The 24,888-nt window shown below is 43.1% G+C and overlaps 4 protein-coding genes across 13 annotated transcripts; 3 read left to right on the forward strand and 1 right to left on the reverse strand.

Annotated features, from left to right (window-relative positions):
- Positions 1-2,027: 2,027 nt before the first annotated feature.
- Positions 2,028-6,237, forward strand: LOC144701112 (NADH-ubiquinone oxidoreductase 20 kDa subunit). Its single transcript, XM_078572821.1, has 2 exons — positions 2,028-2,477; positions 5,207-6,237. The coding sequence occupies exons 1-2, from the start codon at positions 2,080-2,082 to the stop codon at positions 5,439-5,441; spliced, it is 633 nt and encodes a 210-aa protein (XP_078428947.1). The 5' UTR covers positions 2,028-2,079; the 3' UTR covers positions 5,442-6,237.
- An 85-nt stretch (positions 6,238-6,322) lies between these two features.
- LOC144701116 (uncharacterized) lies at positions 6,323-8,495 on the forward strand. The gene is made up of 3 exons (XM_078572829.1): positions 6,323-6,482; positions 6,904-7,105; positions 8,144-8,495. Exons 2-3 carry the CDS (start codon positions 6,924-6,926, stop codon positions 8,328-8,330), a joined length of 369 nt encoding a protein of 122 aa, XP_078428955.1. The 5' UTR covers positions 6,323-6,482; positions 6,904-6,923; the 3' UTR covers positions 8,331-8,495.
- Positions 8,496-8,517: 22 nt separating this feature from the next.
- On the reverse strand, positions 8,518-21,035 carry LOC144701115 (small ribosomal subunit protein uS8my-like). The gene is made up of 4 exons (XM_078572828.1): positions 20,895-21,035; positions 20,564-20,721; positions 9,595-9,755; positions 8,518-8,684 (listed from the first exon to the last, which is right to left on the reverse strand). Exons 2-4 carry the CDS (start codon positions 20,691-20,693, stop codon positions 8,586-8,588), a joined length of 390 nt encoding a protein of 129 aa, XP_078428954.1. The 5' UTR covers positions 20,694-20,721; positions 20,895-21,035; the 3' UTR covers positions 8,518-8,585.
- Positions 21,036-21,038: 3 nt separating this feature from the next.
- On the forward strand, positions 21,039-23,622 carry LOC144701113 (histone-lysine N-methyltransferase). 10 transcript variants are annotated; one of them, XM_078572824.1, is made up of 8 exons: positions 21,039-21,193; positions 21,287-21,348; positions 21,426-21,509; positions 21,708-21,762; positions 22,623-22,669; positions 22,839-22,889; positions 22,953-23,107; positions 23,174-23,622. In XM_078572824.1, exons 1-7 carry the CDS (start codon positions 21,094-21,096, stop codon positions 23,058-23,060), a joined length of 507 nt encoding a protein of 168 aa, XP_078428950.1. In that variant the 5' UTR covers positions 21,039-21,093; the 3' UTR covers positions 23,061-23,107; positions 23,174-23,622. The 10 variants fall into 10 exon arrangements, 6 of the variants coding, with proteins under 6 accessions (XP_078428950.1, XP_078428952.1, XP_078428951.1 ...); XM_078572826.1 differs by having other exon boundaries at positions 23,184-23,622; XM_078572825.1 differs by having other exon boundaries at positions 23,287-23,622.
- Positions 23,623-24,888: the final 1,266 nt, after the last annotated feature.

Genomic DNA, 24,888 nt, shown 5'->3' on the forward strand with positions numbered 1-24,888 from the left:
CATACTCTTGAGATTATACCATTCTACCTTTCCACAGTCCCAAGACTGCTCCCAGTACAAAATCTGATGCATCACACATTAGTTCAAATGGCATGCTCCAATCTGGACCTTAAAGAATGGGTGATTGTATGAGTGAATTCTTAATACTATTGAAAGCAATCTTAAACTTTTCATCAATTATAAAATCTACATTTTTGGACAAGAGATTAGTCAAAGGTTTAGACATCTTAGCGAAGTCTTGAATGAATCTCTCGTAGAAGCTTGCATGGCCAAGGAATCCTCTAAGTTGCTTTAGATTGGTAGGTAGAGATAGATTCTTGATTACTTCTATATTTTCCTTGTCTACTTTTGTCGACCGTGCCCTGCATTACACCAACGCCACCACTCGCACCCCACGCATTCGTAGTTGACGCATGTTGCCATGCACTGCCTGCTGCGCTGCTGAGCTACGATCGTTGCTAGTGCCACCAAGCCGTCGCACCTTCCACTCGACCTCGTCCTCCCCTCCAACCTCCGGCATCACGCTCCTGCACCGCGACACCGCTGCCAATCGAGCCAAGCCGTGCTGGTCAACAACACACCTCCACCTACCTGCCCGCATTGACCCCTGCTCGAATGATGACTCCAACTACGAATGCCGCCACCGACAAGGTATGTCGTCCCCCTTGCTCGTCAGTTATATTACGTCTTTCAATATATTTTTTGGTTGCACTCCACCGCTCTTTGGGTTTGAAGTAGGTGAGAGTTTATATCGAAAAAACTATGTCACAAGTGAATTCTTAGGTACGGGTCGAGTCCGTCCGTTACATGCGAACGCCAACAGAAACATTCCGTTCGACACTATAGTCACTGTTGTCACTCCGATGAGGGTCAGAAGGTCACCGACACGGTCAACGGTCGCCCACGCCAAAGAATGGAGCTCAACGAATCCCCACGAGTCGGGGCCCTACACGTACGTCCGCCTTGAGTGCATCGCATCACATAGTTTCATCTCCTTAGGGATTTATCCGTCGGACGACGTCACTAACAATGACTAACACCATCTAGGTATTTGAGCTTCGTCTCGGTACCGGTCGGACGATGTCTCCGATGACATCCGACATCACAAGACGTCTTTGGTGTCTCAGGTGTAAGGACTACTTACATAACCGTGATGTGAATTGGCATGATTGACAGTCCGGTATCTATCCTTAGCGTCTCCACACTAATGGCTACGGGACTGGCCATACTTATCATATGAGTGAGGCTAGATAGTGCTATTTTATTTGGGTACTTTGATGTCCTTCTCGCGTATCCTTTGAATATGAATGTTTAGAACACATGCTTAAAGACTAGTGATCTCCATATTACGATCTCATCATAATTCACTAAGTCCGATCATGTATTCATGGACTTCATTATAAGCATCACACATGCTATATTAATGAACTTGGAACGATCTGTGGAATGTGTGAGTGGCTTGCCGGCCACACATATTTCCATCAGGGGTGACGGCGAGCACGGTGGGGGTGGGGATTGGGCAGCGGCAAGAGAGCGAGAGAGGCGAGGGGGGGGGGGTATGGGGACGATGGCAAGAGAGCGGGGGTAGGGGGGGGATGGTGGGCAACGACGAGGGGTGAGGGGTGCTGGCGAGCCGTGGGGGTGGCAGACAAGGGGGCGCCTATTGCGCGGACAAGGCCGGGGCGAGGATGGCAGACGAGTAGGCCCCGACGGGAAGCATGGGAGGGAGGGGGCACCACGAGGGGTGGAGGATGGCAGGCAGTAGGCCCCGGGAAGCATGGGAGGGAGGGGGGGGGGCACCGACGAGGGGGGGGGGGGCGTGTGGAGGGGTTGGGGGGGGGGGGGGGTGGCAAACGAGTGGGGGCTGCCGGTTCCCCTGGAAATGGTGGACTGTGGTTTGGTCCACAGGAGTCATGACAAACTATATGTCACAGTATCGGCCCTCCCAGACCGTCATCCGTGCCGTTCCCCAGACGGATGACGGTATGACCTCTATAAATAGTTGAGAAGAGTCCAGAGAGAGGTGGGGGTTTCTATTTTTTTTTCTTCGTCTCTCGCGAAAGCTCGCTCCTTCCATCCATGGCTCTGCTGCCGAGAACAGCGTGTCTGGCCCTCACGGCGACGCAGAGGGCGGCCCCGATCCAGCCCTTTGTAGCCTACTCCTCGTCCGCCGGCTCCGCCACGCCGGCGACCTACGCTCGGCCGCCCCCGCCATCGCCGTCGTCGCCGGCCGGCCTTCCCAAGGCGGTGGAATATGTGATCTCCAAGGTCGACGATCTGCTCAATTGGGCCCGCCGAGGTTCGATCTGGCCCATGACTTTCGGCCTCGCTTGCTGCGCTGTGGAGATGATGCACACCGGCGCGGCTAGGTACGATTTGGATCGCTTCGGCGTCATCTTCCGTCCAAGCCCTCGCCAGTCTGATTGCATGATCGTCGCTGGGACTCTCACCAACAAGATGGCTCCTGCTTTGCGAAAGTAATTCTCGATTCTCTCGCCCTTTTTGTCAATTTTCTATGCGTTTGCAACTTATCCGCCGAAATATATTCGTTTTGAATACCTTTTTTTAAATGAATCCGTTTTCAGACCTTGAATATAGATGAAAGGTCGCATCATCTCTATCTGTTGGATTTGTTTCTTGATGGATTTTTACATTTTGTCCTTCACGTCTCTTGCGGGTTCGTGATTGTGTTTTCTCGAAGGGGATTTATGTCACAGAAAAATCGAGGGATTCAATTTTAGGCATATAATTTTTGCGCGTTCTCACTTATCATTTATTTTTGGACTTGATCGGCAAGGAAGATGACAGATTAACCATCTTCCTATCCTCTTCCAAAGATGCTGATGCCCCGATGAAGTTAGTTTGACAATAAGATAAAGTTATTATAAATCATGGTTCTGTAATGAAGAAATTATATAAAAGAGAGGATTTACAGAAAGATAGATAGCGTTGTACCCGAATTGGGTGAAGAAGGAGATGTGTTTTCCCTAGAGTTTGGGTATGTGGAGGTTAGGGGCATTCTGGATGAACCGATGTATCGCAAAAGGCCTTAATTTTTAAAAACACATAATCTGATTTCTAATACGATTCTCATTTCACTAGGGAGTATTTTGGGTATTTTGGGATATTCTGCGTTGCGTATTCCCTTTATAAGAAGGGTTACCCCTCCTCTCAGTATGCGCTTATGTTGGAGATTGTTGCTGGATATTCCAAACCTCACTTTCTCCCACATCTTAATCTCCTTAGTCTATTACTCTCGGCATCCCCTTTTCCTGACGTCACCACTCCTTTACTGGATCTTTATCTGGCTCTATATTCTCATGGATCATCTCTCTCTCTCTCTCTATATATATATATATATACTAATATCTGTCGTATGTCAATCAAACCCCACCTTCTTCTTGTGATCCCTCTGATAATCAGTGCGTTGACATTCAAGTAAGTCAACGGTTACATCCCAATACACCGTTAGGATCGTATCAATTGCCATCTCTTTGACTATAAGGTGATAACTAGAGAGCCACAACCGAGTTCTCTTCTCTCTGAAACACTGATTCAATTATGGTGTATGGGATTATGCTTATGTGAAGTTTGTTGATGGGACAAAACATAACAGGAAAAAATTCAATCCAGAACAAAACCTATTTGGGTCTTCTGTTCATCATCATTTTTTATACGGAATTCTACTGGACCTACGTTTCCTACCTGAAAAAGACGAAGAAAAAGCTATGGCTCATGTGTGCCACTTAAGCTATGAGTGAGGAGAACTCCTCCCATTATATAAAGGATTATAGAATTCTTGGAAGATGGTTGCCACAGTGGCTTTGGCTAGACCGGAGATTCTCCTCTCCCATTTCCTTACTGCTGTTTTGATACGATCTGTATCGAATTGGTAAGAAAAAGATAAAAAAATGCAACTTACAAATGTAATGTCTCAATTGCAAAGCTAGATTCTTCTTCAGAAATCCTAGTGGACGCCGATCCCCCTGTAGCTAGCTCCTCTTGATGGTACGAATCTCCTCAGAAAACTTTTGCCGCATACAGCTGGTCTCTCCAAGATCCCCCACACCCTCCAAGAAGTCTAACTGCCTGCAGATGCCTTTCTTTGAGGTCTCACCTCTAATTTACTCTTATGGGAAACCGTATCATATTTCTTGGGCAGTCTTACTAAATCCGGACGCATGAGGTCAACGTTGTTTATTTGGCTCCCTCTTTTCTTTTCTCATATACTCTTATGGGAAACCGTATCATGTTTCTTGGCAGTCTTACTAAATTCCGATACTCTAGGATTTTTTTCTGTGGTATTTTCACCTTCAAGTGTGCCAATTCTTTTGAAGCCTTGATATTGGTTTTCGTCCTGCTCACTTTTGGTTTTAGGATTGTTAGAAGTTGAGTGCTTACCACTGCTAAAAGGAATAGTTAACAGTAAGGGGACTACTAATATTTTTAACAATTTGGCACGATGTTAGTGTCCAACAAGAATCATCTCTGTAACCCAGACTGTTAGATTCAAGCGTTAACCAACTGTGCTAAAAGCTATAGCTGATAGCTAGGGTGCTACTTTTCATCTTTAAGGAGCATGTAGTACTTCAACACTCCCCCACAACACGTGCCGATGGCCTATTTACGGTCCTAAGTGTAGTGCGTTGTTTTTGGGATTTGAACATGTTAGATTCAAGTGCATATCAACTGTGCTAAAAGCTATGGCTGATGGCAAAAGGCCCTACTTTTCATCTGTAAGCAATATGTTGTTCTTAGACATGGTTGTTCTGTTCTGTTCATCTTAAACGAACAAAAAATTCGCACAAAAGAACTGCACAGGGCCTTGTTCTTTGTTCTGTTCTTTTTTTTTCAAAAAACGAACAAAATTCGCACAAATTCACACAATCGCACAAAGTAGAACAAAATCCGCACAACGCGAACAAAGGAACTGCACACGTGGTTCTGTGCGATGTTCTGTTCTAATTTGTTTTTGTTCTGTTCAGAAATCCGAACAGAACAAACAATTCGCACAAATTCGCACAAAAAGAACAGAACGACCATGTCTAGTTGTTCTTCAATGCCATTCCATTTATTCATAAGATTGTTGGGCCATTGAATTGAATCATCATAATTTTTGATATATTTTTTTCCTTACCCGGTTAATATAATCTATAATCGTGTCCTCAAACCATCTATATCTCTCTACGCGTGGCTGGGTCTGCAGGGTGTACGACCAGATGCCGGAGCCGAGGTGGGTGATATCGATGGGGAGCTGCGCCAATGGCGGGGGATACTACCACTACTCGTACTCGGTGGTACGTGGCTGCGACCGCATCGTCCCAGTCGACATCTACGTGCCCGGCTGCCCCCCCACGGCGGAGGCCCTCCTCTACGGAATACTCCAGCTCCAGAAGAAGATCAACCGCCGCAAGGACTTCCTCCTCTGGTGGACCAAGTGAACTCAACCACATCTCTCTCTACTCTCTCCAGTGTACTGTCTGCACTCTCTTTCTCTCTCTCTCTGCTCTAAATTCTACTTTACTCTCTCTCTCTCTACTCTCTTCAGCAGTGTGGTATTTTCACTCAACCCAAACTCCTCTGTACTCTTTTTCCTCTCTTTCTACCTATCTCTACTCTGCTTTAATATCTACCCTAATGAAGTATTTTCAGTCAACCCCAACAACTCTCTTCTCTCTCTGCTCTTATCTCTAATCCCTCCCTCTTTCTCTCCCTACACTGCTCTTCTTTCTCTCTGTTACACTCTTTACTTTCTCATTCATCTCTCCACGGCTCTACCCTCTCTCTATTATACTCTCTACTCTCTACTCTCTACTCTCTTTCTCTCTCTACACATCTATTTTCTCTCTATTACCCTCTTCTTTCTCTTTCTCTCCCTACACTGCTCTACTTTCTCTTTATTGTACTCTTTACTTTCTCTTTCTCTCTCTACACTGCTCTACTTTCTCTTTATTGTACCTTCTGCTTTCTCTTTCTCTCTCTACACTGCTCTACTTTATCTCTATTGCCCTCTACTTTCTCTTTCTCTCTCTACACTGCTCTACTTTATCTCTCTTCGTCCTTGTGTTGTAATAAGAAGGAAAGAGAGACAGCAGACTCTGGAGACTGTCTTCCTCTTCCTGCCACTGTTTTCTCTGTAATGGAAGAATCCCCTACACTGTATTGGTTTGCCCAGCTGTTCAGTGCAATCATCACCTTCTATTTTCTATAGTCTAATTAATCTGTGATTAAAATTGACTTTTCTGAGCCGTCCAGTTATTTTTTTATTTAATTATAAATAGACAGTTTCTGCGCTTCTTGGGGAGTTGGGCTGTTGGGCCTTTGACGGCCCATTAACGCGTGGGAGGAGAGGGCGTGATAGACTGATAGTTGGCTAGCTTCGTTGAAGAATAGGGAGAAGCCCTAAACAGTTCACTCGGCGACGAGAGAAGCCGGCGGAGGGCGAGCAATCCGCTTCTTCCTGCGTCTTCCGGCCGGCTGAGGTCTGTTCTTCCATCGGTTTCTACGGCATTTCGAGTCGCCATCGTTTCCGTGTTTGAAGTTTCCCAATCGACGAGAAGAATCGAGATTTTTTTTTCCGTTTTTTTCCCTATTTTCGCGGCTTCCTGCTTCGTTCTATCAATCGTATTAGGTTTTTCTCCGAGGTAGAGTGTGCCGTGTTCTAGATCGGAGGTGTTGGCCGTCTGATTTGGGTTTGATTTCCCCCAGATTGTGATTCCTCTGTTCGAGTTTGTTACGTGTTCTGCGATCCGGATCTGAGTATTGTGCTTGGTTATCTTTCTTATCTGTCTCCGGATTGACGCGATCTGTGTTTTTTTCTTGATTTTTCGACGCTGCATTATCGTTTTCCGTCTTGAATCTTTGAGCCATTATCTTTGATTTATTGATTTTTTTGTTTGGCAGACCTTTTTCGGTGCTTGAAAATGGCGTCGAAGCTCCTCCAGCTTCAATCTAAGGCGACTCAAGCCTCTCAGTTCGTGGCCAAGCACGGTTGCGCGTACTACAAGCAGCTCCTGGAGAAAAATCAGCAGTTTGTCCAGAGCCCACCTTCCATCGAGAAATGCAACGAACTGTCCAAGCAATTGTTCTACACCCGTCTAGCAAGGTGCGATTCAAATTTCTCTTTTCAAAACTGGAATTTCATCTCAGAGTGACAAAATTTTCCCGAGCACAAAATTCAGATTTTTCAATCGTATCGCTGCTACATCTCTGATGAAATTTTACAATTTGGAAACTGACTGATCGGAAAAAAATTCACTTTGAAGGGTGGGTAGTTATTCAATTGTGAATTGGGTAGCCTTCCTGATCGGTATGAATCATTCCGGAAAGAGCTGGATTCTTTGGATTTCTTCTCAGAGTTACAAAATTTTCCCTAGTACAAAACCCAGATTTTACAATTATATTGCTACTACATATCTGATGAAATTTTGCAATTTGGAAACTGACTGACCGGAAAAAATTCTAACTGAAGGGTGGGTAGTTATTTAATTGTGAATTTGGTAGCCTTCCTGGCCGGTATGAGTCATTCTGGAAAGAGCTGGATACTTTGAATTTCTTCTCAGAGTTACAAATTTTCCCCAGTACAAAACCCAGAATTTTCAATCACATTGCTACTACATCTCTGATGAAATTTTACAATTTGGAAACTGACTGACCGAAAAAAAACTCAAATTGAAGGGTGGGTTGTTATTTAATTGTGAATTTGGTAGCCTTCCTGGTCGGTGTGAATATTTCTGGAAAGAGCTGGATACTTTGAATTTCTTCTCAGAGTTACAAAACTTTCCTCAGTACTAAACCCAGATTTACAATCATATTTCGACCACATCTCTGATTAAATTTTACAATTTTGAAACTGAGCGACCAAAAAAAAGAAACTCGAATTGAAGGGTGGGTAGTTATTTGCTGAAATGTGAAATCTGAAATCGGCTGCCTTCCCGGGAGGTATAAATCATTCCAGAAAGAGCTTGATACCGATAATTACCCGAGTTACAAAATTTCCCCAGTACAAGACCTATGTTTTATAATCATATGTCTACTACATCTTCGATGAAATTTTACAATTTGGAACTGATTGGCCAAAAAAAAAACTCGAATTGAAAGGTGGGTAATTATTTGCTGAAATGTGGAATTGTGAAATTGGCAGCCTTCCCGGACGGTATGAATCATTCTGGAAAGAGCTTGATACCGTGAAGCATCTATGGAAGAACAGGGCGGAGATCAAGGTTGAAGATGCAGGAATCGCGGCGCTCTTCGGTATCGAGCTCTTTGCTTGGTTCTGCGTTGGAGAGATTGCTGGCAGAGGTTTCGCCATCACTGGCTACCCCGTTTGATGATCAGAAATCTAAGCGGCCGATCAAGAAGCGATTGGTTAGAACCATTTCATGCCCCAAATTTTGTTCATCCTAAAGATTTCAAGCTGTTCAAATAATTTGCTGGAAAACTATGTTGCATGACTGCCAAACTATGGGATAATAGACTGCATGTTGATTTGTTCATTTGCGCGTGATCGCCCAGGGAGAGCCAGAATTAGTAATTCTTTTAGAATTGAAAGAAATTCGCTAAATTTTTCAGATTTTCATGCTAGTTTAATGAAAGAAACCAAGAACTTGGCCACCCACGTTTTGTTTGATGGCCTCCTCGTGATCCAGAATCCCATTGGGTGTTGTTATAACCACGTACCCCCACTGCAGAGAACCAAAACAGAAAATTAAAAAAATAAGTCATGTAACAATTACTCTTTTTGAAATAACTGTAGACTGAAGCAATTTTCACTCAATTAAATGGAATAAGGTTAAATTAGATAGAATCAATTACTCCCTTAGTACTTGCTCAAATCCGTATATTGCTCAATTACTCATTTATTTGAAGTTAGAATGAAAAATAATGATCTATCGATGGATAATAAATACTAGACAGTGCAGAACTATCTTTTGCAAATATCGGATACAAATAATCAATAGCAACAGATGTATACGGCTCAAATGTAGATTTAGTTATAGAAAATAAACAAAGGAGTTGATGTCTTGCACAACTATAGATACATTCATCGACAGTGAATTCCGCAGGATTATTTTGCTCAAATAAAGATGCACTCATCGATAATGAATGACGCATGATCATCATGCTCAGAAATGGATAAATACATCGCGTATTCGTGAAATATTCAAGATTATATGCATCAAATATTCATGAAATCTTCCAAGACATTATAATCAACATTATATTATGGGTCATCTTGGAACGCATAAACAAAGCCAAGGTAATCAAGGTAAAACAGAGGAATTAAGATTATAACAGAGTGAGGAAGTTCAAGACCTGCCGAGTGGAAAATGATTATCTCGCCCCAATAAAGAGGCATTCATCGATGATGAATAACGTAAGATTACCTTACTCAGAAATGGATAGATACATAGCGTATTCATGAAATATGCAAGATTATATGCATCAAATGTTCATTAAATCTTCCAAGTAATATATATTTAACAGTATACAATGGGTCATCTTTTTCTTTAGCGAGGAATGCTAAAACAAAGGCAAGGTAATCAAGGTAGAACAGAGGAATTGAGATTATAACAGAGTGAGGATGTTCAAGACCTGCCGAGTAGGAAGCGTCCGTGTGGTGTATTCTTGGATCTCCGTTGCCTTCACGTCCTTTCTATGCATTACGGCCCGGCAATCAGTAATCCTTCCCTGCAATTCCACTGTAATTTTTCCCACTCTGTGTGGATCGTACACTTGGAAATCTTTGACATAACCTGCGATAAACGAGAAGGTCATAAGTTGGGTTTTTGGAAAGATTTTGGACCCGATCATTAACGGAGCTGAAGATTCTGTATCATTAACGGAGGTCAATTATGAAATCCTACAGTTCTGAGTATATATCGCGTTCTGATACGAGCCTGCTGGTTCGTGTCGGGGAGAAGACGAAAAGGGAGGGAGAAGACGCAAGGATGGTCGTCGGCGTGCCGGGATGGACTATGGCAGGATGAGGGCAGGCAGAATGGACGTCGCCTGCGAGAGGGGTCCGGCGGAATGGACGTCGCCGGAGGGAGCCAGACACATCTTTGTGATACTTCTTGGCTACCCTCCTCAAGGGAGGGCTGCTCTATTTAAAGGGATTACAAAAGGTCTAATTGACCTAAATGCCCCTATTGGGCTGAATGATGAGAGACCCTAGATACATTGGGGTCATATTACATTCAAAAGACAATATTTTGAGATATAGAAATGCAATTTGAGGCCTTATCTGGAGTCAAATATCATAATACTTATTAATTGATCTGTAATAAATATCACTAATCGAGATCATACAGTGTGATCCTTGGACGAATGGCTAAACTAATGCAAAGATATAAATACGTTGGGTTCACAAGATGAGTAAACGAGCTAAGATAAGAAAAAGTTACTGACAACTTCCTCCTCTTCCAGCTGACAGCAAACAAGAGTATAGTTGGGACGCATACTACCACAGTATGACGTGAAGAACACATTCCTCAGCCTAAGAAATATGGGTTATAAGCAAGCGGGGACCACACTTTATTTGTGAAGCATTCTGATTCTAAAGTCTCAACTTTACTTGTGTCTGTTGATGACATTAGTATCACAGGTAAAATATTGGGAATCAAGCCTTTAGTGCTGGACTGTCAGAGTTGTTTGAAATCAAAGCACTCGGGAGGCTTAAGATATTCCCTGGCATTGAGGTGGCATACTCCTTCGACCTTGGAGACTACGATAAGGAGACCAAACAGAGCGGATGAAAACCCTCCCCAGTGCCTATTGATCCAAATATAAGATTACGACTTTCTGAATAAGAGTCCTCCTGGCGCAAAAGCCAATACCCAAGGCAGGTAGGAAAACTTTACCTGAATCATACAAGACCTGATATTGCATTTGCAGTCAGGTTATTAAGCAGACTTATGGACACCCAGAAAGCCTCATTTTGACGCACCTTACAAGGTATTATAGTATTTGAAGGGATCTGCACGTGAAGAGATATTCTCCAGCTGTCAATGGGGAGTAGATGTGGAGGCGTATACTGGCGCTGATTGGTCAGGCTTACCCATTGATAAAAGGTCTACATCAGGCTATCGCTCATTCCTAGAAGGGAATTTGATCACCAGGAAGAGTAAGAAGCAGTCAGAAATATTACAGTCCAGTGCTGAGACCCGTTTTAGGCATTGGTCGAGGATGAGGGATATCCTCGCAGGGTTTGGAATGAAGCAGCCGAAGCCCACTGTATACGGCGATTGCAAAGCAGCCATTGAGATTATACATAACCCTGTTCTACATGACAAAACAAAGCATATTAAGATGAACAAACATTGGCTCAGGGAGAAAATCGACCAAGGACATGTCGACATCACAGACATCAAATCCGTTCATCCGATATCTTTGCCAAAGGATTGACAAAGTCATTTTTCAACCAACTGCTGGGCAAGCCATGAATAAGGAGTATCTAATCACCAGCTTGAGGGGTTGTCAGCCAGAGACGTTCATGGCTTTTTATCTTTTATTATATTGTATCATTCTTTTTTATCTTTTCTCTTATTTTGTTACTAGGCGCAGTAATTTTAGGGCCCACATTGTAACCCTTAAGTATGGGCTGAGAGCCTAGAAAGAAGATGATGCAGCCATTTTAGAAAAACCTTAGCATGTGTCGTTGAGCTATAGCGAGGTCCGTCGATGGTAGCTGGAAAGTTCACAGAGTGATCTAGTTGGAAAGTATCTATATTTGAAGACCACAAAAAGGATTTGGGATCATCTCCAGAAAAACTGTGAAAAAGCCACACCTGGAAATTTTTTGAACTAGTGACTAGTTTGTTGCAGAATATGTGCAAGAGCTCCAAACTCTTTAGTTGGCGGTTGATCATTTCAGACCTATCAAAAATCCTGAAGAGTGGTGGTCAAGGTTACAAGATTGTCTATTCAGTTTTTGATGGGATTGAATAAAGAATTTGAGAACTTAGAAAGTCAAATTCTCAATTGAGTGCATGTTCTGACCTTGTAGAGGGCATCAAAATTGTACTAGACGAAGAGAATAGACTTAATCAACTACCTGGAAATGGCACAGATGAAGCTGGAACAAGACCTTTGGTCAAGATGGAGCAAAATACGGGAGCATCAAGGGCAATCAGCAAAAACCAGAAAAAAGATAGGGAAGATGTCTCAGATCATAGAGGACAAGGGAATAAGAATAAATCCAATTTAAAGAGCTCCCATTGTAAGAAGAGAAACTATACGGAGCACACTTCCTACATCCTGCACCCACGACTCAAAACTGCACAAGCTAATGCAGCAGATGCCTAAGAGGTTGAGCCAGGAACTGGAGAAGGATGAGGAGAAAGTGAAAAAACCATACCCGTTGTAGATTATGAGTGACTGAAGGAAGAATTTGAGCAGCTCAAAACTCTGATAAGCTCTATGTCCATGGGCCCAGCTGGTGAGCCAACTTCTTATCCTTCATCATATCTTATTGGAGTGTATTATTGGTACAAGTGCAACATGTCATATGACCCCTCATTAGTCATAATTTAAGACGACAATATTTATAAAGGGGATAGGTGAGAGTACACTGATCGGCGATATTATATCAGTCTCATAGGCGGTCTTAATATCCGTGACCTGGGCATGGTTAGACATGTTCTTCATGTTCCAGGCCTCAGGGCACAACTTATATCACCTATGAATCTTTTCAAAGATTTTGAGTTTTTACCTTCACTATAACTTCACTTTTTAAGGAGAAGAAACGGCTGGTGTACGTAGCGACTTCACTGGTGGAAACCGTGTCTCCAACATTGCCTTTAAAAAGCAGGAGTGTAGCAGACATGTGGAGCCACTCAAGCTGATGCATTTTCCTCGTGGACATTCTTCATTTGAAGTCTTAAAACTCCTTTTCCCACGTTTTTTAAGAGCGTGGACTTCTGCAATGTTATATGTGATACATGGCGATCTTCTAATCATAAATGTGCATCTTTCACTGGGAAAACTGAACGGTGTACAAGTCCATTTATGCTCGTTTACTCTGATGTGTGGGGGCCATCATCCATGTCAAGCCCTAACCCTAATCCGGATTTAGGATAGAGAAGGGAAGAACAAAGAGAAGAAACTCACGTTACGAAAAGAGCTATAGAACTCCATACATTAGACGGCACCCTAGGGTTTCTTTATAAGTAACCTGGGCGTTTCAGGCATCCAGGCTATCGTGGACCCGATAGCCTGGATCCGCTTCACTTATATCCGATAAGGACATAAGTATACAGAAAATATAAACAGGTACAAATACAGATACATGATAAAATCATAGGCGGCTGACAACCCCCCTCAAGCGGGTAAGTAGATGCTCTACATCCCCAGCTTGGAGAATAGCCGCTGAAAAGTCTTTCCAGATAGTCCTTTTGTAAGAATATCCGCTACTTGATCTGCCGATGGAACATGCTTGATCTGCACAACCTTGTCATCGATTTTCTGTCGAACAAAATGTCTTCGAATACGCATGTGCTTTGTCTGATCTGGTACTACAGGATTATGAGCCATGTCGATTGCTGATTTGCTGTCACACCAGATTGTGGTAGCTGCTTTCTGTGGAATATGAAGATCTTCCAATATGCCTTGAATCCAGATAACTTCACAAATCCCCTTAAGTAGGGCTCGAAACTCTGCTTCAGCACTTGAAAGACATACCTCCCTCTGTTTCTTGCTTCTCCATGTAATAAGATTTCCACCGAAATACGAACAGTATCCACCAGTACATCGACTGTCTACCACGGAACCACCATAATCTGAATCAGTATAGGCTTCCAAGATTGGTTTCCCTCCACGGCGAAATAATAAGCCATGTCCAGCTGTCCCCTTCAAGTATGCCAACAGTTTATGAGCAGCTTTCAGATGAGGTTCTCGAGGACTTTGCATGAATTGGCTCAATTGATTAACAGTATAAGTGATATCTGGTAGAGTGTGATTCAGATAAATTAGTTTCCCAATTAGTTTTCGATATCTCAGTGGGTCAACCAGAGGTGAATCCTCACACAGTCCCAACACAACATTTTGATCAATAGGAATATTTGAAGGCTTGCAGTCTTCCATTTCATCCTCGCGTAAGATATCCAAAATATATTTGCATTGCGAATTAAGATACCTTCAGGAGAATAAGCTACCTCAATACCCAGGAAATATCTGAGCAGTCCAAGAGATTTAATTTCAAAATGTTCACATAACCTCTGACGTAATCGTTGTATCTCAGCCTCGTCATCTCCTGTGATAATAATATCATCAACATATACTAGAAGGGCAGCAAGTTTTCCGTTAGCATTAGCTTTAACAAAGAGCGTATGATCCCCGCTGCTTTGCTCATATCCCAGCTTCAACATAGTTTGGGAGAATTTCCGAACCAAGCTCGTGATGACTGTTTTAACCCATATAATGTCTTCTTGAGTTTACACACCCACCCCTTTGGGGAATTAGAATAATATCCCGGAGGAATTTGCATATATATTTCTTCCTCTAGATCTCCATGTAAGAAAGCGTTTTTAATATCATACTGATGTAACTTCCAATTGTAGGTAGCTGCAGCCCCCACAAGAATACGAACAGTATTCAACTTTGCAACGGGCACAAAGGTCTCCTCATAGTCAATCCCATATGTTTGGGTGTATCCCTTTGCCACCAAGCGAGCCTTGTATCTCTCAACAGATCAATCAGCCCTGTGTTTAATGGTATATACCCATCTACATCCAACTGGTTCCTTTCCATCCAACAGTTGCACCATCTCCCATGTCCGGTTTTTGGCCAATGCTTCCATCTCCAAATCCATGGCTTCTCGCCACTTTGGGTCACGTGAAGCTTCACTCCACGTCTCTGGAATGGTTTCACTATCAATTGCAGCTAAAAACGCTCGGTATTCAGGATGTATCTTTTCATAGGTGACGAGGTTAGAGAATATATACTGAGGATTCTGAGTACATGCTCGCCGTCCTTTCTGGAGAGCTATAGGTCAGCCCAAATCTGATTCTAAATCTTCGCCAGAGATGAAAGGAGTTGTTTCCGTCGTTTTATTAGGAAGAATAGGAGTACTTGATTCCCCCCCAGGAGGATCTCCCATCCAGTCACCCACTTCCGGTAGTGCCTGAATAGGTGAGACTTCAGCTTCTGCACTCGATTGAATAGTAGAGGATGGAATTGAATAGTTCATATTTATAGCTTGATAGTCTTTATTCGCCGGCTGGTCTGTACTTTCTGTATCTACTAGCCACTCATCTAATAGAGGAGAATCACCAAAGTAGCTCTCTTGTTCTTGGAATGTAACATCAAGAGATACATACAACTGTTTTGTTGGAGGATGATAGCATCGATATCCCTTCTGTGTAGAGGAATAGCCCACGAAAGCACACTTCAAAGCTCTTGGACTTAATTTATCTACCGGATCATGAACATGAACAAATACAACACACCCAAAGACCCTTGGCTTGAGTCCAGTACGAAACGTCACATTAGGAAATGCTTGGGACATCAGATCAATTGGGCTTTTGAATTCCAGCACCTTGGATGGGAGACGATTTATAAGATGAATTGAAGTTGATAAGGCCTCACCCCACAGATATTTGGGCACCGATTGATGAAATAGAAGAGCACGAGTTGTAGTAACAATATGACCAATCTTGCGCTCTGCAACACCATTTTGTTGAGGTGTTTTCACGCACGATGATTCATGAATTATACCACGTTCCTTGAAGAATTTTGAGAGGCTATTGTTGAAGAAGTCTTTGGCATTATCGGATCGGAAGATCTTAACTTGTGTTTGATATTGAGTTTGCACTAAGATGCAGAAACTTTTGACTATATCAGTTACTTCTGATTTGTGCTTCAACAGGCATGACCACGTGTAACGAGTACAATCATCCACAAAAACAATAAACCACTGTGCACCCTTTGGAGAGATCGTAGGACTTGGCCCCCAAACATCACTATGGATTAATCCAAAGGGTACATTTTGATGCCTACTGTGGCGATTAAAGGTTGCTCAGCGATGTTTTGCATATTGACAAGCATCACATACTATTTTAGAAAGGTCACACTTCTTCGCAAAACATGGAAAAATCATTCCCAAAAGGTCAAAAGATGGATGCCCCAAACGAGAATGAAATAATTTAACTTGTTCCCACACTGGCAGCTCAGTGTCGTTCGACGGATGCGATTCCCGGACAGCCAATCCAGTAGGCGAGTAATCTGCCACGTGAAGCAGGCCATCTCGCTCCTCAATTGAGCCAATCCTTCGGTTCAACTTCTTGTTCCATACAAAACAACCATCAGAACTCAGAGTTAGTATAGTTGATGTATCTTTCACATTGCGTTGAGGAGAAAAAAGTTGAGCTTGAATTTTTGGGACATGAAGAACATTATGTATCTTTCCCAACCCATGAATAGAAACAGTGCCTATCCCTGTTACGGGTAATCTGTCACCACTTGCTGTAAACACTTTAGGTAGGTTACTTCTAGGAAAATATGTCGAAAAATTAGATCGATGAGGAGTCATATGGCTGGATGCTCCAGAATCCAAAAGCCAACTCGATTACGGAGAAATAGATGTAGATCCGAAGAGTGCAAAGCTCTTACCAGAGCATGCCATGGATGAGCTCGTTGCATTAGAGTTCATGTTCTTCAACATCTTGAGTTTTTCTTTGAGTTGAAGGAATTCAGACATTGACACTTCGGAGACACTGACAGCTTCTTGACCTTTTTCAGCCTTTACATCCTTGGCCACATGGGCTTGTGTGTAGTTCTTTGGTTTCCCATGGAGATCCCAGCAAGTCTCCTTTTTGTGGCCCTTCTTGTTACAATGTGAACAGATCCAAACCTCTTGTGGTTTCCCATGAAGATCCCAGCAAGTTTCTTTCTTTTGGCCCCTTTTCTTGCAATGTGAACATACAACTATCTCCTGGGGCTGATCACCCGAAGACGGAAGTGCAGACTTTCGAGGTTTGAATTTTGCTGCCATGACAGTGCCAAGATCCTCCGATGATTCGTTGGAGTGTAGTCGACATTCCTCTTCAAGTATTTGTTGAATAGCTTGTTCCAAGGTTGGGACATGCTCACGATTCAATATTTGACTTTTGAGGAAGTCGTAATCACTTTTCAGGCCACCAAGGAAACGATAAAGTCGATCTTTCTGCATATACTGCTGACAAGCACAGTTTTCCAAGGTTCCACTTCTAAAATGATCAAGTTCTTGCCACAAACCTTCAAGTTCAGAAACATATTGTTGGACTGTTCGATCTCCTTGTTTGACCATAGCAATCTTGATTGTTAAATCGTAAATATGCCACTCATTGCTTTGCTGCAGACAACTCTTATGGACTGTGTCCCATATTTGTTTTGAAGAACCCAAAAGTAGATACTTGTTGAAAAATTCAGGCTTCAAGCTACTAAGGAGCCACGCACGAATAGGAGCGTCATTGGCTTTCCATTGTAAGAAATTCGCATCTGAAGAACTATCTTCCTTGGTCAAATGATGACTCAGACCTTTTCCTTCCAATATCATCTCTACATACTTGCTCCAATGAAGTAAATTGAGGCCAGTATACTTCACTGCTTCCGGAACTGATTGTATCACCAACCGGTGAGGAGATGTCTCCGAGATTTGCAAGCTCTTATTTGGAACAGATGTTGTAGCCGCCATCTGAAATACAACCCTTCTGTAGACTATGGAACTACCAAGCCTTCACCAGAAGATTAACCCACGAGCTACAATGTTGAGAAGCTCCCAAACAAAAAAACGCCAGCTAGAAACCGACAGAGGGCAAGGTCTCCAGTGATCTCTGCTCTGATACCATGTCAAGCCCTAACCCTAATCCGGATTTAGGATAGAGAAGGGAAGAACAAAGAGAAGAAACTCACGTTAAGAAAAGAGCTATAGAACTCCATACATTAGACGACGCCCTAGGGTTTCTTTATAAGTGACCTGGGCGTTTCAGGCATCCAGGCTATCGTGGACCCGATAGCCTGGATCCGCTTCACTTATATCCGATAAGGACATAAGTATACAGAAAATATAAACAGGTACAAATACAGATACATGATAAAATCATAGGCGGCTGACAATCCACTACAAGTGTGATGGGATCTAAGTGGTATATTAAATTCGTTGATGATTGTACATGATTGATGTGGATTTACTTGTTTGAGTTCAGTCAGAGGGCACTACTGCGGTTGAGAATTTCTTTTGCATGATAGAAAATTAGTTTTATGCATTTATTAAAAGGCTGAGCTCAGATAATGCAAAGGAATTCTACAATAAAACTCTGTCACTTTTCCTTGTCAAAAAGGTGTGGTAGATGAATCTTCCTGCCTATACTTCACATAAAAAAGGGGTAGCAAAGAGGAAAATAGGTCATGCAACAACTATGGCTTGATCATTACTTGTCCATTATGAAGTATCCAAAGTCTTCTGTGGGGAAGCAGTCTTGACAGCCATACCTAACATCAATCAACTGCTTCTAAAATTATTGGTGAGAAAATCATAAATGGTTGATCTGATGACGAAGTTCAATCCTCATATACGGTTGAGGACAGATGTGATACCAAGGATATTTCGTTGCACCAGTGTTCATGCATGTTCATAATCCAGGAGTTATATTTGGCACTTGATCTGTGTGATGTGTGTCTGTGGGCTACTTGCACATGCAATAGGGGTACAAGTGCTTTCATCAAAGAAATTCTTCAATCTGCTGATGTTATATTTAATGAAAATGTGAGTTTCTTCAAAAAGCAAGGAAGAGCATGCGAAAATACAGACCTACAGAAGGCTGGAATACAGAATACAAGTGAGAGTCTTCAATATGTCACTCCTCTAGGAGATCTGCAAACTACACCAGAGCAAGCTCCAAGTAGTCAATATGATGACCTGTAGGCTTTATTCAAGGAAGCACCAAACATCCAACAGGACGCATCGGAATCCTTGACAGGTCCTATCACTACTGATATAGAAGATGAAGATGGAGAAGATACTTTCAGAACAAATGGAGAACCAGATGAACTCTGGGTCAACTTGCTACAGTAGAGGAGGACGACAGTGGATGACCAATTGCCCTGAGAAACGGGAAAAGCCAATGGACTCAAGATGTCAAGTAACCTCTCCTAATGTGGTGAGTGATAGGATCCTAGGGGTAATTTCGTCATGTTAGCCTGCAGGGCGTTTTAGTCATTTGCCATTATGTATTTCCCTTTAAATAGGGTGCCCTACCTTTAGGAGGGCAGCCAAGAAATTAGAAGAAGGAAGTACTCTTGTCTCCCCTCTCCACGTCTAAGTCTGTCCTCCCTCTCTCCCTCTACAATCCCCATCCTTGTGATTGTCTCTACCTCATCGCATCTTCAGGTTGCTCGACCTCGACCGATCCCCTCTGCTCGGCCTTCCCCTGACCATTCCCATTTCACCTCTCTCTACCCCGGGAATTTCTACCTCTCCTCGTTCTCTACTGTCTTCCCGATACGAGCCTAGATCTAGGTTCATATCAGTGAGTTACCACAAGCTGGGACCTGAAAAAATCCATTCTTACATCTCTCAGCTCTGTGTCTAAGCCAAGAACACATGATTGTAGCAGCTCCACCTGGTAAGCTCCCATAGGGGTGTAGATGGGTGTTCACTGTAGAGTATACAGCAGATGGCACCTTAGAGCAGCACTAAGCCACAATAGCAGCCGAATGCTACACAGTCCTACATGATTGATTATGGGGAGACCTTCACTCCAGTTTCTAAATTCAACACAATGCAAATCTCGCTATAACTTGGCAACACATATTAGAGTTTTTCTAATGGCTGAATCATATTCCTTCTCGGAAATCAGCCAATATTTATGGGTCACAATGTGTGCTCTTAACTTACTGGGCTAGTAAAAAAATAAGGGAAAATATAAAAAAATGATACAATATAATAAAGATAAATAGCCGTGAAGAGGTTCTCTGGCAGACAGTAATACAAAAATTCCCGTACATCATCATTAGAGGTGATATCCTGCAATCCAAAAATGATACAGCGATATGCTGAAGTGTAATGGGTTGGTTATCATCTAGTTTCCTCAATAACTTAGTAAAGTTTAATGCTAGTTTCCTCAATAACTTAGTAAAGTTTAATGCAGTACCATTTAAGATACACTCAGCTAGAAGGTTTATTAAAATAATTAGGAAGCGACATGTTAGGGAGATTTAAGAGAATGAGCCTGAAGAGACAAACTGAGAAAGAAAATGACAAAAATATCAACTTCCATTTCAACAGAATAAGGTATCGAATGATTTAGATGCAAAATGAGTAAAAATAAGCGACGCGAGTATACATTCTATAGAAAAAGAAGCGAATTAAAGTTCATTAACGAAAGAAGAGGAATTTGATAGTGATTATAATTTTCTGATGGAATTGAACAATTATAATTGGAAGATCTCAAGAAGAAGGTTGAACTATATTAAATTGTCGAGGAGTCAAACTGACAAGACACTAACGTCTGCCTCATATTTTTCCACAAATTTAGACCCAAGATCTTCAATGGAGTAACCGAAGCCAACTAGTACGCAAACACACCTCGGTTCTTCATCACTTTGAGGAAATCAGCGATGACATTGGACACTGGCTGCAAATTAGCGGTGGCTTTTCCCCTCCTTTCAGCATTTACGATAGTCCTCAGAGCATCGTTCAGTATCCTCCTACCCATCCAAACTTTTAAAGATTTCCTTTTCGCACTGCAAATTACTGCTAATCGTCAGGAACCAAAGAATAACTTTCCAGCATTACATTCCATCGATCCACGAGATAATTTGCGGCAAAAAACGCGGCGCAAAGGATCAATGAAACGATCAAGCAAGTGAAAGAAACAAAAACAGATGGAGAAAAGAGAAAACGCGAGATTACGAACCACAATCGACGCCGGCTTCTACAGCCTGCTCTCTCTTGCTCACTCCACAGTCGATCGCAGCCGATGAACAGCAGAAATTCGCGAGTTTAGATCTCTTAAAGCCCTTGTATAGGCCCATTTATTCTGTTTTTAGGCCCAATAACAATGCAACGAATATTAAAATAAAACATTTGTCTTGAATATGTGATCTGACGGAGCTATGAATCTGGGGAGGACGTGGAGTAGGGCGAGACGCAGAGAAGCGATCGATCGGTTGTCTCTCCCCACTCGAGACGATTTCCAGCCTCTTGATACTCGCGGTAACCTATTTTCCCTTCATTTTGGAGTTTTCTGTTTGTGATCTGGTCCTGTTCTTCCGATTCGATGCATCAAATGTTTTGTATCTTTTTCAGAGCAATTGGAACTCGTTTCTTCTTTCGAGAGGCAGCACGCGCTGAGCAGCCGCTTGTGGAGGGTGAGATTCTCGTTTGTGATCGATCGTAGATAGACGCGCTTTCTGTTTGAATTCATTCCATTTTTGCACTCTGGCAGGGTATTTTTTCGGCTATTCTACTCATTTTCGTGGGATTTTTGATCTACTCCATCTTCCAACAAGTTCTTCATCCTTGGGAATGGGTAAGGATACCTTCTCTTCGAACTGATCATCTTTGTTATGGATTGAAAAAATTGAATCTTTTTTACCTTCTCAACGGAGATATTATGCCCTGATGAATTGATTCTGTCCCGCATATTTCAAAACTTAGAAATGGGATTATTATTTGAGTTTGGGGATTCTATGTTGTCATTTCGCATATTTTGAATTCCTTTTTTCAGCGTTTTCATGCTTATTTCATGGAGGATATTAGTTCATGGGCGGTCACATTGGCAGGTATGTATTATATTATCTTTTGGGAACTTCTTCCTTTCATTATTGGGGATTTCCTTCCCAGATTTTTTTATATCCTGGTAATGTTCATGTTGATTATCTCTGTGCTGAAGAAATGACTTGATAGTTTTACTGCGCATATCTTCTATAAGCTGTGTCATGCCAAAATATATAGTTTTGAAAGTAAGGATTTATATCCAATATAATCAAAGGATGAACTCGCCAAACTGAAGAATTTAGGAGGTCTTTTGAAAATTACCTAGGTCCCATTCGGCCATTCAAGGCTGAATTATTTTCAGCAAAAAATAAGAAAAAGAGATCTCAACTCACTGTATTTGTGTCTCTGTCTCGCTGTCTTTCTTTTACCTCTAATAATTTCCAATTCCCTTTACTCAGTGTGCTCATGCTGGTGGACTTTTTCCGAAGTATCTTTCTCCAGTTGGTTCTAGTGATTATTTCTATCTTGATTCTTAAACAATTTTGAAATTATATTCTTCTTTCTTATGTGGTAAACACCTTTTTGGAATCCATTTAACGCGATGATGGGAAGCTTGAAGGTAATGTTCCCCATCTCTGATAATGATGACGATATGAAATCATCATCGTCATCATCCATTGCGCTCACATGGATGATGATGACATTTTTTTCTTGTCCTTGTGCCTCCTTTTACTGATCCTTTGTTAACCTCGCTCAGAATGCGAGACACGATGACAAAAGTGTCACCTTTGCTCAGGCTGTAGTTGTTGACGTGTTGTTTGATGACGATGATGATTCTGGTCATTGTCCAGAAACACTACCTGTAGGTTCATTTGCTAAATTAAATATATTTCAGAAATAAATTAAAATTATTTGCTCTCTGCAGATCTCGCCGGCATACTTGCCTGCCTGATGGCTGTAATGGGGCTCCAGGTTCGGAGCTCTTCTCTTCCCTGGCTGTGGAGCTCGTGCCTAATTGCAGTCCTCTTAGCTATTTTTTGGCTATACCACATTTTTCGGTCAACTCTCCTTTGACTCTTACAAAAATTTAAGAACTATCTGAAATTTTCAGGTTTGACCTTGGAATGTTTCTTATTCTCAGGTTGCCCAAGTTCCGGTGGGATGCCATGTGGCTCGCTCTTGGCCCGATGAGGTAAAATTCCGTCAAAGGTTGACTTTCCCATACGAGGATGTTGACTTTCATTTCTTGTACCAGCGGGGCGCTTGCCTGCTTCTACGTGGAGCACCTTCTGGCAGAGTCCTGGGAAGAGATAAGAAAGCTGCGGGCCGCCGTATACAGCTACAAGGCCAACTGAATCTCTGACCAAAGAGAAACATCGATCAATGGCGCATAAAGTCAATGCAACTGGGGTATGCTTTCCTGCAACTTAATCGGTGCTAGAATGTTTTAGATTTTCCCTAATTATATGTTTACAGCCGTTGACAGTAAGCTGCATCTTTTGTGAGTTGTCCAGCAGTCGCAGCCATACTATATGTTAGATCTTCTGTTCTTCAGACTCCATTAGGTTCTCTTTGTTGTTGATCCTCAGAAGGAACCCTCGTAGAGCACTTCTACTCGGTGGATGGCGATGACCTCGAGAATTTCAACCATTGTGGCAGCTCTCACTGTTTTGATCTATCTATTAGGCATGGCATTTGCCACAGATGCACCGTTTTCATTGTTCTCTAAGCCTAGGCCTAACCCAACCAGTTTGGGTGTGGCATGTATTATGTTAAACAAGGCCTAACCCAACCAGTTTGGCCCATAATTCATCCATCTCTATCTACTTTCACTCTCTCTCTCCCGTCTCTCTCTCCCTCTCTGTCTCTCTATGTAAAGGAACGTAGTTAAGTCACATGTGTAATACAATTTCATTTCTTCTCTAGTTCACATGGTATCAGAGCTCAAGAACTAGGGTTCTTCCTCTCCTGCGTTTTTTCCTCTCGGGCGAATCCTCCTTGCAACCATTGATGCAGGATGACTAGAGGGAACGGGATGGGATATAGTGGAAATAGGATGTTGGGTGACTAAGGAAAGGGTAGGATAAAACAGACCACAAATCACACGGTCGAGTTCGAAAATTAAGTCCAGTGAACATACTGATGGTGCAGCCCCTTTCCTTGTTGAGGGTGGGAGTACTGTCTTACAGCCACTGTGGTGATGCAAAGCACCAAAATCAATAACTTCGAACGGGCGATTCCCTTAGAAGACTCAAAATCCAAATCTAATCCGACGCCGACGGATGGACACTCGAAGAATATTGGATGAAGAACACCGCACCAAAGAGTGTAGGAGTACCTTGACACTTAATAGTGCGTGAAGAAGTTGGGAAATTCTTGACGCGTTGTCGGCGGGACGATTGACGTGCGCTTCGACAGGGTGTCGCGGATCCAACTGCGCGGTCAGTTGGCGGCGGGTCAAGGGGGGAGTCGCCCCCTTGCGGGGTGCGGGTCAGCGCCTCGACACCTAAACAGTATGCGCGGCGACCTGTGGTGGCAAGGGCGTCTGGGGGCACGGCGGCCACGCACAGGTAACCGGGGACTCTGCGGGCGACCAGGCACGCGGTGGGCGCGGGCGTTTGGGCGCGCTGCGGGCGCGAGTGACCGGACGCGCGGCGGGCGCAGGTGGCCTGCGCAGGGCAAGCGCTTGTGTGGACGAGCGCCTGCGCGGGGCGAGCGCTTGTGCAGGCTGACGCCAAGGAACAGGGAGCGGGCGGCAGGGGCGCAGGGTGGTGGCCATGGGCACAGTGCGTGGCGGTGGCTGCGGTCGGAATGGGATGGGGAAGATAGGGCGAGCCTTCCAAGGAGAGAAAAACTCAACTCTTGACATAAACTCGCTAAGTATTCTTTTGCAACATTGGCCTACGTATAGGCCTTGGAGGAAAGAGAAAATAAGAAATAAAATAACCGTCAAAGACGAGACGACGTGTAGACTCATCACGTCATGAATGGTTCTGCAGTTGTCGTTGGCGACGTGTCATGACGGGGGGTATGTCCTGTGTAAGTGGAGGCGCGTCCATCGTCGGTGCATTGATGTGGTCGTCATCATGGTAGTTCTTCAGTTGACGTTGATGACGGGTTAGCATGCGAGGCGTCTCAGATGACTATGGCGGCGCGTCTGAAGATGGTGCGTTGACGTCGTCGTCGCCACC

Source organism: Wolffia australiana, chromosome 3 (assembly GCF_029677425.1).
Source record: "Wolffia australiana isolate 7733 chromosome 3, ASM2967742v1".
In the NCBI taxonomy this organism is placed as follows: Eukaryota; Viridiplantae; Streptophyta; class Magnoliopsida; order Alismatales; family Araceae; genus Wolffia; species Wolffia australiana.

Coding starts and splice junctions, on each gene's coding strand:
- LOC144701112 (XM_078572821.1), top strand. CDS start 2,080: ATGGCTCTGCTGCCGAGAACAGCGTGTCTGGCCCTCACGGCGACGCAG. Junction 2,478..5,206: donor ATGGCTCCTGCTTTGCGAAA/GTAATTCTCGAT, acceptor CTGGGTCTGCAG/GGTGTACGACCAGATGCCGG.
- LOC144701116 (XM_078572829.1), top strand. CDS start 6,924: ATGGCGTCGAAGCTCCTCCAGCTTCAATCTAAGGCGACTCAAGCCTCT. Junction 7,106..8,143: donor TTCTACACCCGTCTAGCAAG/GTGCGATTCAAA, acceptor TGAAATTGGCAG/CCTTCCCGGACGGTATGAAT.
- LOC144701115 (XM_078572828.1), bottom strand. CDS start 20,693: ATGGGTAGGAGGATACTGAACGATGCTCTGAGGACTATCGTAAATGCT. Junction 9,756..20,563: donor CAAAGTGATGAAGAACCGAG/GTGTGTTTGCGT, acceptor CGTTTATCGCAG/GTTATGTCAAAGATTTCCAA. Junction 8,685..9,594: donor GGACGCTTCCTACTCGGCAG/GTCTTGAACATC, acceptor GGTTCTCTGCAG/TGGGGGTACGTGGTTATAAC.
- LOC144701113 (XM_078572822.1), top strand. CDS start 21,094: ATGAATCTGGGGAGGACGTGGAGTAGGGCGAGACGCAGAGAAGCGATC. Junction 21,349..21,425: donor TGAGCAGCCGCTTGTGGAGG/GTGAGATTCTCG, acceptor GCACTCTGGCAG/GGTATTTTTTCGGCTATTCT. Junction 21,763..22,622: donor ATGGGCGGTCACATTGGCAG/GTATGTATTATA, acceptor TGCTCTCTGCAG/ATCTCGCCGGCATACTTGCC.